We start from the raw sequence: 18,183 nt of genomic DNA on the forward strand, positions 1-18,183 counted from the left end.
ACTTGTAATTCACAAAATAATTTTACCTATGTCATATCAGGATGCCTTTAACTGCCAGTAACAATATCCAAAATATGAAATGTTTTGGCTCACCTCAAATCTAAAAGGATATTGAGTTTTAGATTTGCCTGAATCCTATTCACGCAGACCCTATTTCCCTGCATTCTTGTGGTTCTGCCAACTTGCCATCCTCCATATGTTCACTTTATCCTCAGCTTGCTAACAAGTTCTGGATTTCATGTGCATACACTGTGACATCCAGAAGAAGAGATGCTCTCAGGAACCATCAGCAAATCTTGTGTCTCTTTTAATGGAGTTAAGTCATAAGCTGGTCCTTTCCAGTCTTTATCAGAGAAGGTAGGGTTGTCCTTAGATAAAACCAGCCTGCTCCTGGACTCAGCTACCTGGAAGCACATGGGTGTGTGAGGAGGGGGGGATTTTGGAACCTAATCCAGGTTCCAGGATGGGAAGAGTGGAGAATGGATGTTGGGTAGGCAGCCAAAAACATCCATTACATACAGTATTCCAGTCTTTCTTAACAATCACAAGGGTAGGTGGGGCAGGTTTCTTCATTGTACAGATGAGAACGCAAGACTCAGATGGTCTTGAACCTTCTTAGTTCACATCTCCCTTTGTGTCTGAGTAATTTTTTCATGCTTCTGATAGGCCAAAAGAAATACCTAACCAGTCTATCTAAATTATTAGGTGCCAACAACTTAAGTATTCACACCTTAACAACTAATTAGCTGTTTGAAAAACCATAATACACATAAATTGAGAGAATTATTTTTATTTCATTTTTGACACTTATGGGTCATACACGTGTTAAACACTGTAGCTTCTCATTCCTTAGAATTGGACACCACTATCATTTTCTGTTCCACATTTATATTCATATAATATTTGCTTCATTGAAAGGATTATAGTACAATTTTTTTTAAGATTTTTCTTTTTATTTTTTATTTTATTTTTTTTTAAGATTTATTTATTTATTTATGATAGAGAGAGAGAGAGAGAGAGGCAGAGACACAGGAGGAGGGAGAAGCAGGCTCCATGCCAGGAGCCCAACAGGGGACTCTATCCCGGGACTCCAGGATCGTGCCCTGGGCCAAAGGCAGGCGCCAAGCCGCTGAGCCACCCAGGGATCCCAAGATTTTTCTTTTTAAAGATTTTATTTATTTATTCATGAGACACACACACACACACACACACACACACAGGCAGGCTCCATGCAGGGAGCCCATGTGGAACTTGATCCCAGGACCCCAGGATCACGCACTGAGCTGAAGGCAGAAGCTCAACAGCTAAGCCACCCAGGGGTCCCTTATGATTTTATTTATTTGTTCATGAGAGACACAGTGAGAGAGAGGCAGAGGGAGAAGCAGGCTCCATGCAGGGAGCCCAATGTGGGCCTCAATCCCGGGACTCCAGGATCATGCCCTGAACCGAAGGCATTCAGCTGCTGAGCCACCTGGATTATAGTGCAATCTTATGTTCCAAGTGCCATCTACTTCACTGATACTTCATGTGGTGTCTGTTTAACAGATGCTGGTTTTCACTCTGTTTACTATCTTCAAAATTTTAAATATCCTGAGGCATCCCTTTGTGTTCAGTGTGGTTTCCTGGGGCATTTTGGCACACAGTTTGGGAACCATCAGTTTAAGTGATTTGCCTAGGAAGATACTAGTAAGAAGAGGCAGAACCAGAATTTAAATTTTAATATTCCCACTCTGAGTCTTGCTCCTAAACCATTTTAAGGGCCCTTCCCATAAAATTGTGTTCCTCTTGCTCCAGAGACTTTTCACTTGAACTCCTCAAGGTCCAGCAAAGAAAATATGACCCACTCAGAGTCTTTAAAACAGATTTATTCTTACACCATAAACAAAAATAAACTCAAAATGGTTTAAAGACCTACATGTGAAACCTGAAACCATAAAATTGCTAGAAGAAAACATAGGTAGTAATTTCTTTGACATCAGCTGTAGAAACATTTTTCTACATATGTATCCTCTGGCCCGGAAAACAAAAGCAAAATTAAACTGTTGGAACTACACCAAAATAAAAAGCTTTTCAACAGCAAAGGAAACCATTAACAGAACAAAAGGTCAACCAATTGAATGGGAGAAGATATTTGCAAATGATACATCTAGATAAGGGGTTACTGTCCAAAATATGTAAAGAATTTATACAACTCAACTCCAAAAGAACAAATAATCCAATTAAAAATGGGCAGAGGACCTGAATAGACATTTTTCCAAAGAAGACACACAGATGGCTAACAGACACATGAAAAGGTCCTCAACATCAGTAATCATGAGGAAAATACAATTTAAAACCACAATAAGAATCACAGTTGCTGTCAGAATGACTAAAATCATGCACCACTGGTGGGAATGAATGCACACTGGTGCAGCCACTGAGGGAAACATATGGAGGTTCCTCAAAAATCAAAAATAAAATTACCTTATGATCCAGTAATTCTACTACTGGGCATTTACCCAAAGAAAAACACTAATTTAAAAAGATACGCATCCCTATGTTTATTGCAGCAAAATTTATAATAACCAAGGTATGGTAGCAACCCAAGTGTCCACTGATAATGGATAAAGAAGATGTGGTATGTATATACACAATGGACTATTACTCATAAAAAAGATGAACTTTTCTCAGTTGTGACCATGTGAATGGACCTCAAGTGTATAATGCAAATTGAAAAAGTCGGAGAAAGACAAATGCCATGATTTTACTCATATGTGGAATTTAAGAAACAACAAAGAGAAAAGACAAAAAGTACAGAGATCAAACCAGTGGTTGCCTGAGGGGAGGTAGGTGGGGGGATGGGTGAAATATCAATCAATCAGGAAATGTAGAGAATTATACCCGTGACAAAAGAGCTGAGAAGACCAGAGGACATTGAGGCAGGCAATCCAGATATGAGCTACAACAGGGAAGCCAGGACCACTTCTGTGGCTGCAGGCATGATGGGAAAAGCAGTGTAAGGAGAACCCGGAAGTTAAGGTTGCCTGGTGGAAGCCAGACCCTCTGTGGAGAAGCAGCCACTGACAGCTCAGGAAGGAGAAAGCAAGGGAAATAACATGATCTTCCCTCCTGGCCCCAGTCTTCCCACCAATGCCATCCATTGGCCCAACCTACCCAGAAGCTAGAGAGCAAGGAACCCTGGGAAATGTAGTCTCTTATGATATGTGAGGAGGGGCGAGGAATGGACCCGAACAAACAGGCAGTTGACGGATACTACAAAATGCAGTGAATGCGCTTTATTTACTCAGTAACTCCTGTAGCAAATATTTTTGAGGACGTACTAGGTGTCAGGTGTCATGTGAGATGCTGGGGATACCATAATGACTGAAATGAACCTGATCACTGCTCGTAAAGGGATCAGACTAACAGGAGAAATAGAATAAACACAGAACTATCTAATTATAAAGTGTGTTAAGTGCAATGAAGGGACATATCACAGTGCTATGAGACAGCTATAGCTATAGATTGGAGAGAGGATGCAACTTCCCGTGGTTTTAGGTCTAGCTAACGGACTCTTGAGGTGTGTGCGTATAGAGACTTGGGTTCAGGAAGACACAGAATATTTATACCTAGAAAAAGTTTGGAAGGAGATATTGAGGCATTCATATTTTGACTGGACACCTGCATCATACAGCTCTATCATCTCAAAGCTGTGTGTGTGCTCGTGTGTAACAGTGTGTGTATATGTGTGTGCACGACACAGAGAGGGAGAAAGAACAGTACAAAGAGAGATTCCTTTAGACAAACATTCTAAGGAGCCAGAGGGCTCACAGCCACTAATCTCCCTCATGCTTTCCTGACTCCACCCCCTTCCCTCTCATCATAACTTGTGATCTTAGAGGCATGAAAGAATTTGAGCCCCTCCCCCAGCTTGACCATCTCTGTTGGCTGCTCAGCCAGGCTCCATGTCAAATCCAGCTTGGAGCAGAAACCCGAGGTCCACTCAGAAGGCGGTGGGCTTGCAGGCAAGGTTCCTCACCCTGTGGCCATGGGCGGCAACACTGGGCAGCTTGGCATTCATACCTGTAAGTCCCTAGCTGAGGATGACCACTTTGATCCTGTGGAGCCTCCCAAAAGACCCACAAGCAATCTCATCATGCACAGCATGGCCATGCTTGGCCGGGAGTTCTGCTATGCGGTGGAGGCAGCCTACGTGACCCCAGTCCTGCTCAGCGTGGGGCTGCCCAAGAGCCTGTACAGCACTGTGTGGCTCCTCAGCCCCATCCTGGGATTCCTGCTGCAACCCGTGGGGGGATCAGCCAGCGACAACTGCCAGGCCAGGTGGGGCCGGCGGAGACCCTACATCCTCACCCTGGGCATCATGATGCTCCTGGGCATGGCTCTGTACCTCAACGGGGATGCTGTTGTATCAGGTCAGTGGTCTGTACAGGTGGGCAGGCAGTGGAAAGGGCCCATTGTATGACTCAATAGGAGTAGAATGCAGATTTCTTTATGTGACATACAATTGGAAATTGATTAGAACGGATTGTCTCTCCTAGATTACAATAAATTTCCACTTTGGAATGACCCAATTCCAAGTTCTGTGGCTGGGGAACCTTTACTTTTAGAAACATCTAGGATGCATTGCTGCTGTTGTTTTATTGTTGTGAGGATTTAAAAATAGAAATATTTTTTAAATCTGTTTTGTCAACTGCAATATTTTTACATGTTTTGAGCTTATGCTTTATTTGGTACTTTTGTCAAATTAACCATTTGCCAAATGACTCCATGAATACTTATAATAAATTACCTACATGTCTAAATAAGAGCTAATTTTATTCATAGCTTTATGTAGAGTCTTTTAATGGGTGTAGGGCATCAGCCTGTCAGCTCAAGAGGACATTTTTGCACTGTAAATTCTGGGCAAAAACAAACCTGATGGTGAGGACATTTTCTTGCCATTAACCAGCCACCAATTCATCAGTAACTAGTGGTAGTACATAAAAAGGTTCATTGAAAGAAGAATTGTTAAACTTAAAAATAGCACACATTTCTGGATCATTAACTCTCAGACTAGCAGAATGGATGATAATGAGGCAGGATAGTCAGCTATTATTTGTATATATTTATTTATTTTTATTTTTAAAATTTATTTATTCATGAGAGACACAGAGAGAGAGAGAGAGAGAGAGAGAGGCAGAGACACAGGCAGAGGGAGAAGCAGGCTCCAGGCAGGGAGCCTGATGTGGGACTTCGATCCCAGGACTCCAGGATCACACCCTAAGCCAAAGGCAGACGCTCAACCCCTGAGCCAGCCAGGCATCCCTCATTTGTATATATTTAAAAGAGGTCATAAAAAAAAAAAAAAAAGAGGTCATAAACCCATAAATGTTGGTTATATCTGCAAAATATTCACAAAAACCCCTGATAAGAATAGTTGCCTTTGGGCAGAGGTACTGAAAGACTTTGGATGTAAAAAGTGGAGTGTAGGCTTATTTTTAGCTTATTTTAATAAGTTAAAATAAGTTAAATAATAATTAAAAATAAATTAAATAATAATTTTTAAAAATATGTGCATATATTGTTTTATTCTTAAGCGAAACTGAAAACAAGGGAAAACATTCTTTTTTTCTCTAATAGGAGACGGGATGAATGAATTCCAGCACACCCAGAGTGAATATTATTCAGCTGTTAAAAATTGTGCAGCTGCTCTCCATTAAGTGAAATGCAAAGATCTGAGGAGAGTTGGTTATAGATAAATGTGTCCGATTGATCCCATTAGTCAGTGCTCAAAGTATGGGTCTCAGAGCCAGGGCATCAGCATCCTTGGGCAGAGGGTGTTTAGAGATGCAAATGCCCAACCGCACCTCAGACCTATTGGAGAGTCATGAGTCATGGGAGAATCATGGAGAATCGTGGGAGACAGAGTCCAATAAATCTGTTTCAACAAGTTGTCCAAGGAATGATTAAGGATGCTGCAGTTTGAGAGCACTGTATTAGGGCACTGGTGTACATTTTTTTCTGTACGTGTTTAAGTATGTAAAGAGATATCTGAAGGATGGCCATCAGTGGGGGCTGGGATGAAGCATTTCCCTCGACTTTTCTAGATTATTGGAATGGTTTACAATAAGCCGTTTACAAGAATTTTTGAAACAACTTTTTAAAATGAGATATGATTTAAAATTCATACAACTCAGTGATGTATCAGTATATCCCAAGGTAGTACAACCATCACCAACCACTATCTAAGGCTACCACATTTTATCACCCCGAAAAGAAACCCAGTAACCATTAGCAGTCACCTCCCATTCCCTCCTCCCCATCGGGACTAAGCAACCCCTCAATCTACTTCCCATCTCTGCAGATCTACCTTTTCTGGCATTCACATTGTGCAATTTTTAAAACCTGAAAAAACAATGAAGCCATTTTTATTTGGAAAAGCAAAGGGAGGTAAGTTGATGACAAGACCTTTTGGTGAAAATAAAAATGCAAATCCTTCTAATGCAGGATTAGGTGATGTATATTTATTTCCTTTTTAGCCTTGATTGCTGATCCAAGAAGGAAGCGGATTTGGGCCATAACCATCACGATGATAGGTGTAGTTTTCTTTGATTTTGCTGCTGACTTCATTGATGGGCCCATTAAAGCCTACTTATTTGATGTCTGCTCTTATGAGGATAAGGAGAGGGGCCTCCACTACCATGCCTTCTTCACAGGTAGGGAATATTCCAGAAAATCTTTCCTTAAGCTCCCAGACAGGGAGGCACTTCCACTAAAGCCAGCCAGTGTCTATACGCGTCAGAGTTTTTGAATGAAAGGGTCTGTTGATGGAATGCTCCCATCACGCGGCTCTGTCTTTCAGTGCATTTCTCTAAACAAATCAGCTTGTGACTGGGCTCTGGAGGTTTTGCAAAGGAAGTTTACTTAAGAGCTTTCTGAGGAATCATTTGTGGAGACATTTACAACTGCAATGAAAAGAGGCCCTTGTGCACTTCACTTTTTTTTCTTTTTTTAAAATCAGTAATGTAGCATCAGCATTACTGAGGAACTTGTTAAAAATGCAGCTTCCTGGGCCTCTCACCTCCAGTTATTTTGGTTCAGTGGGTTTGAGATGGGACCCAGAAGTCTGCATTTTTAAAAGGATCCTGGATGATTCTGTGGCAAGTTTCCTAAGAACCGCATTTAAACGCAAAAATAGAAACAAACCAAGCAAATTCAAACAAACTTAAACAAAACCCATTAGTCCTTAGTTATATCAAAAGTTGGCATTTCCTCAACCTCCTGGTTTGAAAAAGGCCATGCCAGGACAATGAGGGCTCTCTTTGATTCTTGGGGCTGTTGCCGCTTCCTTTGGTTGCTGTTGGGTCACTCATTTAAAGCGATGCTAGCAATATTCAATATGTATTTATAGAGCACCAGTCAGGAACCCCCTGGGGAAAGGGGTTATACAGAAGATTATAGCACCATCCTGGCCTGGGAGGGGTTTTATATATAGTTGGGGGTGGGGAGGATCTATCAGTCCACCTTATTTGATATCTTTAAGGCCCAACCAAAATATTTATTTTGTCGTGATATATTGTCTCCGTTCATAGCCAGGTAGGTCCCATGAGAAGCAAGATCTTAAGTTTATGTTTCCAGTGCCTGCTCATGGAAGCCTTTGGGTCAATATTCGTTGTTTGAACAAACATTTGAATGGTAGCCTCTGGAAGCAGAAGCTGCCCAGGCAAGAGAGTAGTTCTTCCCTGCTTCAGGGAAAATGGAGGAGCAGGACTCAAGCCCATCCAACCTAACACATTGAGAATTTTATTGCTCTAATGTACTTTGGGCAGTGTGGCCACCCTTTCCCAGCTCACGTCATGTTTGTCCTGGCCAACCAGTCTCTCCCGTGCTGCCCTGTTATTAGAAGGCTGAATTTGGTATTTGGGGAACTTTTCAAAGGCTAGCACATAAGGTAATATTTCTATGAGTCTGAGAAAATATCGTGTTCCCAGGGACAGAGGCCAGGTCTGTTTTACTCATTGCATCCCTTTTCACCTTTTGCACAGCCTGGCACATCATACACAAGTGCTCAGAATAAATATTAATGGAAAAAACAAAGGAGGCTGCCCTTTTCTGTTCCAACAAAGGAGGCTGCCCTTTTCTGTTCCAACTTCCAAATTGCCTTCCCCCTTTCTCCCTTTGGAAATCAAAGCTGCTTGGAAACTTTCCACCCATTTCCTGAAGAGAAGACCTCACCCCTCCCCTAAATTGCAGGCAAACAACTTCTAACTTGGTCAGGGACTCTACCTACCCATAAAGTAATCAAAAGAAAAGTTTATCAAGTGGATGAAGATAGAGGTATAGACAAGTTGTGTAACTCCAGCAGGAAGAGATGGTGGAGGCTACAGTTCATCTCATCCATATCCTGAACTTCATTGCCCTGGGGCTGGTGTCATCTGCTTGGGCTACCATAGCACAATACCACAGACTGGGTGCTGAAACGACAGAAATTAAGTTCTCACACTTTTGAAGGCTGGAAGTCCAAGATCACGGTGACTACAGGGTTGGTTGGTGAGACCTTACTTCTTGGTCTTTACCTGGCCATCTCCTCACTCTGACCTCACAGGGCCTTTCCTTTGTGCACATGTTTCTGGTGAGTCTTATCCAATTTCAAAGACCAGTCCTGGGGTGCCTGGGTGGCTCAGTCGGTTAAGTGTCTGCCTTTGGCTCAGGTCATGATCCTGAGGTCCTGGGATTGAGCCCCGCATCAGGAGCCGTGCTCCACAGGGAGTCTGCCTCTCCATCTTCCTCTGCCCCTACCCATCCACCCTTGCTTGTGTGCTCTTTCTCTCTCTCAAATAAATAAATAAATAAATAAATAAATAAACAAAATCTAGAAAGAAAGAAGAAAGAAGAAAGAAGAAAGAAAAAGAAAGAAAGAAAGAAAGAAAGAAAGAAAGAAAGAAAGAAAGAAAGAAAGAAAGAAAGACACCAGTGCTGTGGTTTAGGGCCCCACCCTCATGACCTCATTTAACCTTAATTACCTCCTAAAGACCTTTTCTCCAAATGTGTCCTCACACGGGGGCTTCAACATTTGTCTCTTTTAAAGGAGAAAGCAAAACTCCCACAAGACTTCTGCTTGTGTCTCATTGGGCAGAATTAGGCGGCATGAACACCCAGAGGCCCAGGGGGTTGGAAAAGTGAGGGTTTAGAGGAGGGTGAGAGAGGTAAATCCTTAAATCGAATTTTAATTCTGTTAGCTAGGAGGAAGGGGTAATTATTATGGAATAGGCCAAAGTTGGTAGCTATCACATAGAATGCAAACACAATCGAGTACTAGCCTAATGAGAACAATTAAAGGCCAAGACAAGAAAGAACTTACAAAGCCCAATCTATTGATGAATAATCAAGAGGTAATTGTATTTTAAAATTATACTCCAGTTCACAATGTTATCTGATCACATTTATTATAATACTATTCATAGGCTCCCCTGTATTCTAATTCAGTATGTATTTATCTTCTTTTTACAAGATTTTATAAACTACACAATTTGTAAAAATATGAGGGTTTACTTCCCCATGGCTTCTAACCTATTGCCTTCTTGGTAGCAGGTATGTAGAAATGTTAGTTGCGTAAAAGGAGACTCTTGGTTTCATAACCCTGCCTATATTTCATGCAGCTTTATACCAAGTTGGCAAATTGCATCCATCAGATGAATACGTTCATTTAGTTACCTTGTTTTGTCTCACGATCAGCACTGAGCTCTCAATCCCACCGACTGTCTCTGGTTATAGGAGGACCCCTGAGTGTGTGTGGATGGCTCAAAGCAAAATCTTTTTCCAATTAGTAAAAAAAGAAAACGTCATCCTCTTCTAAAATAGTACAGTGAAGTCTCACCTTGTTTAAAGCTTAGATTCTAAAGCCCCTGCCCAAGTGATGATCATGGAGAGTCTACATTATTCATAAATATCTCTCAGATCACAGATAAAATATAGTATGCCTTGATTTGTGTGCACGGACCTGCATAGCGACGGATCCTATATCTGCAGCAACATATCCTCCTTAACGTTTACTGCTGGACATGGGCTCAATGAATGGGATAGAAGACATTTATTAACATTTATTAGTAACATTTATAAAATGTTAATCTCTCTCTCCCCTTCTTTTCAAAGTGTGAATAGTTGAATTCTTTCCAGTTAAACATAGATGTGTGACCCCACCGTACTGTCCTTGTTCTGAATGGAAGCCCACATTGGAAAACGGAGTGAAAAATAATAAGCAATGCATTACCATACTGCTCTGTCTTTGCATACAGGCTAGACCTTCCGAATTTCCATGAACTTGGCAAAGAGATGTCTATAGCATTCTGCTTGAATCAAGCATTTTATGATAAAGGAATGTTCAGTGTCAGGGCCCATTTTGATTTTCAGCAACAGCAAGAAATTGTTTACCCAAGGAATCCAGTCATCTGAGTAAATTGAAATTCTTCTTTTCTTATTTATTTCAGAGCAATTTATTTCATTTTAGTCCAAGCCCAACAATTCCAAATGCTTTGCAAATAAGTGTCAAAGGGTTTGTTGCCAAAATATTTCCCAGCATATTTCTGACTTTTTTTTTTTTTTTTTAAAGAAAAGACTCTTCTGGTTCTTAAGGGACCTTTTTGTTCCCTGGCTGCTTCTGTCTCTTACATTTAAAGGTAACTAACTATCCTTTCTCTATCCCTGACACATGTGGTAGATTTAGTGGATCCACCCTTGTCGTGCTACCCTATGCGTTCACCTCTGGGTGAAGACCTGTGGAAACCACATTCACTAGTAGGAAATTCCTTCCCTGTGTCAGAATGCTTCTAACTGAGCATATATCTGCTAAGTTGAACCCACCACTTTGTTGTCCTTAGCAGTTGGCTCTATCTTGCAGCGGGCAGCCAGGATGAGGTATGATGGGAAAAGTTGCCCTGGTTCAAATCCCGGCCCACTGCTGAGTGGTTTTAGTATTTCTGAACTCTTATTTCCTCACAGGATTGTGAATCTTTACACAATGTTAGTTATTAATATCCTGCCAAATGCCCAGAGCCAGGAATCGTTTGTTTCAAAGGATCAAACACCAAATATCTATATTTAGTTCATTTCCTCTATTCCCACTGGGCTTATAAAACCCATCAAAGTTTTATTTGTGGTAACTCAGAGGAACTTGTCCCACGTACATCTTTGGAAGAAGGATGGGTAGCTTGTTGGGGCACGACCTCTTTTAACTATTCTTCTTTTTTAATATCTCAAAGTAACATAAAAATGCTCAGGCTACAAACACTGATTAGAAATAATTTAAGGACTAAGAAAAGAATCTTAAAAATGAAGTTTAGATAGACATGGGCTCCTATGAGCAAGCCCTTTGAACAAGTGGAAAAGATGCCATGTTTTGTGTTAGAGATTATTGAAATGCTTTCTCCTTCATGAGCAATTGCTGCATGAGTGGGTTTCTTGTGTCAGCTGGGTTCCCTTTGAAGTTTCCGTCCCTGGTGAACTTTCATATTTCATCAGTGACTTAGCTTGGAAAGGATGTGGCTGGAGTATAAGCCAAGGACATAGGCATGCCAGCTTTGTGGGCAACACGGATGACTTAGAGCAAAACGATTATTGTCTCCAAACTGCCATTTCTTTTCTGTTCAAGCATGAGCAACACACCTCTCCAAGAATCTCAGAGAAACAAAAGTTAGGTTTCATGTGCTGGGTCAGGAAATGAGAAATTTCAGGTATCTTATCTGAACTAGGGGAGCAATAGTAATGCATATGCTCAAATAAAGAAACTGACTTTTGGAAAAGTTATGGGATAATAAAGGTGAATACTTTCATGTGAACCATTATTGCGTTAGATGTACTAGCACATATTAGTAACTTTCGGCAGGAACACAAATTGCAAATTCAGTGCATTGACCTCTGGCAAACACCCTATGCCAGTTCTCTGCATTTATTTGTTTAATGATGGAGAAGAATATGATTTCAACATTGCTTTACCGCAAACTTTTTGCCTACAGCGTCAATAATGCTCAACAATGCAAAGTATTGAATAAATCTTTATGTCTGAAATGGGCGTGGATCCCAAGCCACAAATTTCATCACTCCAGTGTTGAGCCTCATTGCCACGGGATGGTGAAAATTTAGCCTCAGTTTGGAATGTTATCCCATCCCTTTCCCCAAGGTTACCTCTAAGTTCTGGGTACTTAGAATGCAAGGGTTTGGGGCAGAGGGTTCCTGGGTTTTAGTGTCACCTGTTTGAGATGGTATTTACTGAGATGTCCACTGTCCTACTGCTTCTCAATGCTCAAGCTGAAGTCACAATTGAGTAACCCTTATTCTCATCTGTGAGGGCCCTGCAGAACCACGGGCTTCTTGGCTCCCTCCCTGCCATTCTGCGCTTCCCACACCATGCCAGGGTGAGGTGAATGAACTCTGTGATTCTGCGTGCTTTCCTTTCTTCTTCTCTAACATAGAGATAAAATACAGTTGCTCAATTATTCATGGACTCGTATTTGCAAATTCGCTCAGTAAATCTTATGTGTAACATCAAAAGCAATACAGGTAGCTCATTTTCAGTCATTTACAAACAAGTGCAGACTGTATTGGGGGCAATTTGAGTCTGCCCAAGGCCTCATTCCCTGTGTGAGATAGATCAAGGTGACCTCCTACTTCTCATTGGGTTCTCATGTTGTAAACAAGTGTCCTCTTCATGAGGTATTTAGTGCCAAATTATTTGCATTTTTATTCTTTTTTGTGTGTATCTGAATTCACGGTTTAAAATGGTCCCAAATGTACTGCTAAAGTGCTGTCTAGAATTCAAAAGGGCAAGAACATTGTGATGTGCCTTGTGGAGAAAATTCATGTGTGAAGTGTTGTTCAGGCATGAGTTTCAGTGCTGTTGCCCATGGGCTCAATGCTAATGAAGCAATAATATATATTAAATATCTTTAATATACCCTCCTCAAAGTGTTTTTGTGAGGATTGGATGAGTCAATATATGTCAAGCACTTAGAACACAGCCTGACACATAATAAGCTCGTCTATCTAGACCCACTGCAAACCATTTCTTCCCTGAGGTCTTATTGCCTCCCTGGGGTCTGCCTAGAAGAATGAAGCATTGGTCCCTTCTGTTCTGGGATCCCCCTCAAGCCATTTGGGGGTGGTTCTGCTCTCCAACTCCCACTCCCTCAGTACCAGATAGGCCCTAAGAGCAGGGAGCAGAACCACCACTGCAGTAGGATTCACCAGCACATGTGCACCCATTATGAATGCCTTGCTCTTAAATCACTTTTTTTTTTTTTTTTTTTTTTTACTGAATCTTCCTTCTGTGCCTCTGAAGCCTAAGGGCTTTTGAAACTCAGAAGCAAGAAGACAAATTCTTGTCTCACTGCTTTCTACTTTCATGTCCTTTCTCCAAAGCCGTAAGTTATCCTGGTTCAGCTTGAATGTGAAGGGAGGGCCCAAAGGGACAAGAACATATGGAAATACCACAGGACCGCAGGTAGTGGTGGGTGGATGAAAACAGTGGTGAACACTTTAAATATATTATCTAACCATCTTTTAGGAGAACAATTGCCTTGTAAACCTGAAGAATGTCAAGCTACTTGTGTCTTCTGTCTTTGACCAGAGTATATATATCTTCTTGATTGATTTTCTTTGTACTCTCAGCCTCTGAGAGGACAGGTCATGCCTATCTTATTCATTCCTGTGTCCATAGTGCCTAGCACAATTCTTGGAGAGTGGGTGCTCCATCAATCTTTAATGACAAATGGGTTCAAGGACACACATCCACACATGGTAGCTAGTACTTACTTTGTTAGCGTGTATATGTTGGGGGAAGATAGGAACCATATACTTAATTGAACACTTTCGTTGCTATTTTCTTAGCATGTAGAATGGAGTTAGAATCACTCTCTCATGAACTCCATAGGAATTTGGGGGATTTTTTAGTCTGATCTCTTGTTGAGGTGAAGTAGCTGGCACCACACTTTTAGCTCTCTGGACTTGAGCTATTTTGCCATCAGAATGTGGATTGTTAAGCCACACACCTGAAGCAGAGAGGCAATTATAGGCACCTAGTAGACACACAGACCCTTTAGATTCCTTGGTCCTGGAACTCCCCAAGCTACCCATTTTACCTGTTATAGCTGTGAACTAAAGAAAAACAACCCTATTTCTATATGCTTGGATTTCTTCCACGATGAGCCATTGTTCAAGTTGTATCATAAGTTTTATGAAACATAACATCTGTCAAGACACTCATTGTTCTGAGATTGGCTGTGGTCTGAGTGTGACAACGTGGCCTGGCTCCGTGAAGGAGCCAGCTGGATCATTTGTGGGCTCTTCTTTGTCAAGTTTTTGTAAAGCCTAGTTATCTGACATTAGCAGATGTCCTGTAGATGTTCCATCTTCTGGTTTGGCCAATAACCTGGTGATTAATTCCAGAGGCCCCAACGAGGCTGATGTTGGCAGAGAGATAAATGCAGTTTGGATTTAGATGTGGGGGTTGGTATTGGCCTTTCTTGCAGCTAAGATGACTTGGCTTTGTCTTGAGGACTATCTTTGAGGATAAAATCCTTAGCTTAAGCAGCAGCAGCAGACAGGAATGCGTTCAGTGAATCCCTAGAGCCCTCTGCTGGCCTTTATCATATCTGAGGGTGTGAATAGATTCAGTTTAAATGTTTCTATCCAGAGTTGTAATAGGTGCCTATGGAATAATTACCCTAATGGCCCACTATTCCCTCAGGCCATGTTCTGTTGTAACATTTAGCTACATCCTATAGTAGCTTTTGGACAAATGAAACAGTTTTGTCTGTTTGTTTGTTTGTTTGTTTGTTTGTTTGTTTTTACCCCCCTCCCAAAGAGAAGAGAGGATTGGAAATTCCCTAAATTACTTGAAGCAGATGTCAAAATTTTGTTCAACTAATTAATGAGGGAACTGACAGGGAAGGCATAAAGAACCGTTTCTCTAAGTTCTTACAGGGTGTGTGTATGTGATCAGCAAAAGTAAAAGGTTGGATATAAATTTGACTAACTTTCTACAGGGCAGTAAAACTATAACTTCTCTGTAATATTTTTGGGGTAATTTCTCTATTAGACTACAAAAACAATACAAATCATAGAACCCTAATAATGTCTGCAATTTAACCTCATTTTTTCACAACTGCACATCATTGTGCTTTATCAGTTTTGCATTGTTGGTCAAATATCCTATGACTACAAAGTCCCATTCCCTAGGTTAGAGTTTTAGATAAGGGTGGAGCACGTTTGATTGCAAACTGCTGTCTTACCTGGCTATGCAGAATGATGTTTGGATTGGCAGCACTGGTGTCACTGGGGAGCTTGAAAAGAATGTAGACTCTCAAGCCATACCCTGAATCTTTAAAGTCAGAACCTGTGGTATAGATTCAATGTTTGTCCACTAAAATGTACACGTTAAAAACCTAATACCCCATGTGATGGTATGAAGAGGTGGAGCCTTTAGAAGGTGATTAGGTCATGAGGCCTCATGAGTGGAATTAGCATGCCTCACCAGACACACAATCTGCTGATGCCACAATATTAAACTTCCCAGCTAACACAACTGTGAGAAGTAAATCTTTGTGGCTTGTAAACCGCCCAGTTTAGGGCATTTTTGTTATATAAACCCAAACAGACCAGGGCAATCTGCATTTTAATAAGAAGTCCATATGTTCATGCACACATGAACATTTAAGAAGCACTGCTTTAGACTGGTATTTTTTAAATCAGGCACTTACAGTTGCTACTCTTTCCAGGTCTGGGATACGTGGTGCTTCCACAGTACTTCCCACTTGCCCTGCTTGGTCTGTGGTAGGCCTAGGTCAGCCTCCAGAATTATCCTTGGATTCTAGTCACTGGACTCAATGTCCAAGTCCTTTCAGCCAGCTCTAGGCAGATTGTCACCCTGAGTGACAACCGGCAGTAGTTGTCTTCTCCCATTTCTTCTTCTTTTTAAGATTTTATTAATTTATTCATGAGAGACACAGAGAGAGCCAGAGCCAGAGGCAGAGGGAGAAGCCACAGGCAGAGGCAGAGGCTCCCTGAGGGGAGCCTGATACAGGACTCGATCCCAGGACCCTGGGATCATCACAACCTGAGCCAAAGGCAGACACTCAACCACTGAACCGCCCAGGTGTCCCTCTTCTCCCACTTCTGAATTAGGGTTTCTGTAGCAAGTCTATAGGGACTCGGTTTGGGCCCTGCTTCTATCACTATATGGACTGACGCTTTACATGTATTGTCATGTTAACCCTCACAAAACTCATAGGAGGAGGTATCATCATCCCCATTTCTCAGAGAAATGCCCAAGATCACATGACTAGAAAACACCCAAGTGGGGATTGAAAGCAGGGTAAATTCCAAACCCCTAATTTCCATGCTGTCCCCTGTCACTTAACCATGTAAGCCCTTGGCTTTCAGATCTAATTCAACTGGAAGAGTTTAAATATCTTTCTATCTCTAAAATCTTTGCATCCACTGATATATTGAAAGCTTATGGAACTTCATTGCTAATCAAGAGGGATCCTATAATAATTATTAATAATCAACATCCTCTCGGTACCATTAACTAGGCACCAATAACAAATAAACTCTTCAGAAATCTTCTATACTCTTTGAGTACCCAGCTCACAGTTCTAGCATCATTTATTAGTTTTTTGTTTGTTTGTTTGTCTTGTTTTTTTTAGTAATTGTTTACTTACCTGCTTCTCTCACTTAGAACTGCCTTCTGGGGAGGAAGGGATGGGGTGCTGAAGCTAGGAGAGTCCTTTACATATGTTCAGTGCTCAACAATTTTTATTGATGTACACTAAGCCAGCAGACATAAAAATAGACTTGGAAACCCTCCAATTGTAGGACTCGATCAGTCTAGTCGATATTGAATATAAGTCTGTCATTAGATTTATACCCACATATTTATATGCATGAAATAAAACCACCATTCTGTTGCACAGCAGAGGATTTATTTCACATATAAATTCTTTTAAATAGGCAGGAGTCTTTTGCTCTACATTTCCTTTGCTCAGGGGCGTGGTAAGTGTGAAGGAAAGAGGCATAAATGACAGAATTAAATGACAATATAACAACCATTGACCTGGTAACAAATGATAAATAGTTTCAAAAAAGGAATGTGTAAGCTTTTCATAGGATTAATTAAGGTCGGGGATTCTCAACTGGGGGCCATTTTGCCTCCTATGGGACATTAGGCAATGTCTAGAGACATTTTTGTTTGTCAGGCTGGTGAAGTTGTTACTGGCATCTAGTGCGGAGAGACCAGAAATGCTGCTAAACATCCTAATGTACAGAATAGCCCTTCACAACAAAGAATTCTTCAGCCCAAAATGTCAGTAGTGCTGAAATTGGGAAATCTTGATTTATAATACAACCCCAAATAGTGTTTGAAATTTAGTACATCTTTATTGGTTGATTGCTTGGTTCAGCACATGACCTCTGACACCCTTGGTATCTCCATGATTAGATAAAGAGAGTCATTGTCTAATAGTGATCCAGAGGCACCATTAGTCCCAGAACTGCCCTCTGTGTCATAACAGAGTGTGGCTGGCTCAGGGGCCTCCCTTCCTCTCAAAGCCTGGGACCCACCATCCAGGACAGGTCCCATATGTGTCATTTATCTGTTTATGTACATGCCCATTACCCGTAACTAGACCATATACTCCTGTTGGCACAAGACGTATGTTTCACCTCATTGCACTCATTTGCCACAGTCTCCCATAAGTCTGTCTTATAATGCTTTGGCACTCAGGGCATATCAATGATGCTTTATTTTTGAAATCCATTGGTTAAGGAGTTTGTCATCTGTAAATATCCTCTATAGTACATTGTAACTAATGAGAATGAAGAGTGACTAGAATCACCCATTCTCCCACCATTCGGGATAAATTAAGAGTCATGGTATTTGACATTCAGATTTGTGTTCCTGGGGTCAGGGTTTATTCTGGGTGTTTAGAGTTACAGTTAGAAAATTCCTTAAGTTTCATTTTCTTCCTTGATTCCCTGGTTTGTGAGAATATTGTCTTTATTTGGGAAATAAAATAGAGTCTTCATTCACACAAGAAAAACAATAACAAAGTATTTCTGGCCAGGCAGATACATGTGTTTGGTAAGGCATGATGGGAAGTTGACATTTAAAGGTATCTGACAGAGTGATCAGCCCTATTTAAGTTTGTGATG

At 41.2% G+C, this 18,183-nt stretch overlaps 1 protein-coding gene across 1 annotated transcript in view; it reads left to right on the forward strand.

Moving 5' to 3' along the window:
- Window positions 1–66: 66 nt before the first annotated feature.
- SLC45A2 (solute carrier family 45 member 2) overlaps window positions 67–18,183 on the forward strand; it is a 31,031-nt gene continuing 12,914 nt past the window's right edge. Inside the window, exons 1-2 of the mRNA XM_025436461.3 lie at window positions 67–4,412; window positions 6,519–6,695. Of these exons, the coding sequence (XP_025292246.1) occupies window positions 4,028–4,412; window positions 6,519–6,695 (562 nt within the window). The 5' untranslated portion in view covers window positions 67–4,027. The remainder of the gene's footprint in view (window positions 4,413–6,518; window positions 6,696–18,183) is intronic.

This window comes from Canis lupus, chromosome 4 (genome assembly GCF_003254725.2).
Source record: "Canis lupus dingo isolate Sandy chromosome 4, ASM325472v2, whole genome shotgun sequence".
NCBI lineage: Eukaryota > Metazoa > Chordata > Mammalia > Carnivora > Canidae > Canis > Canis lupus.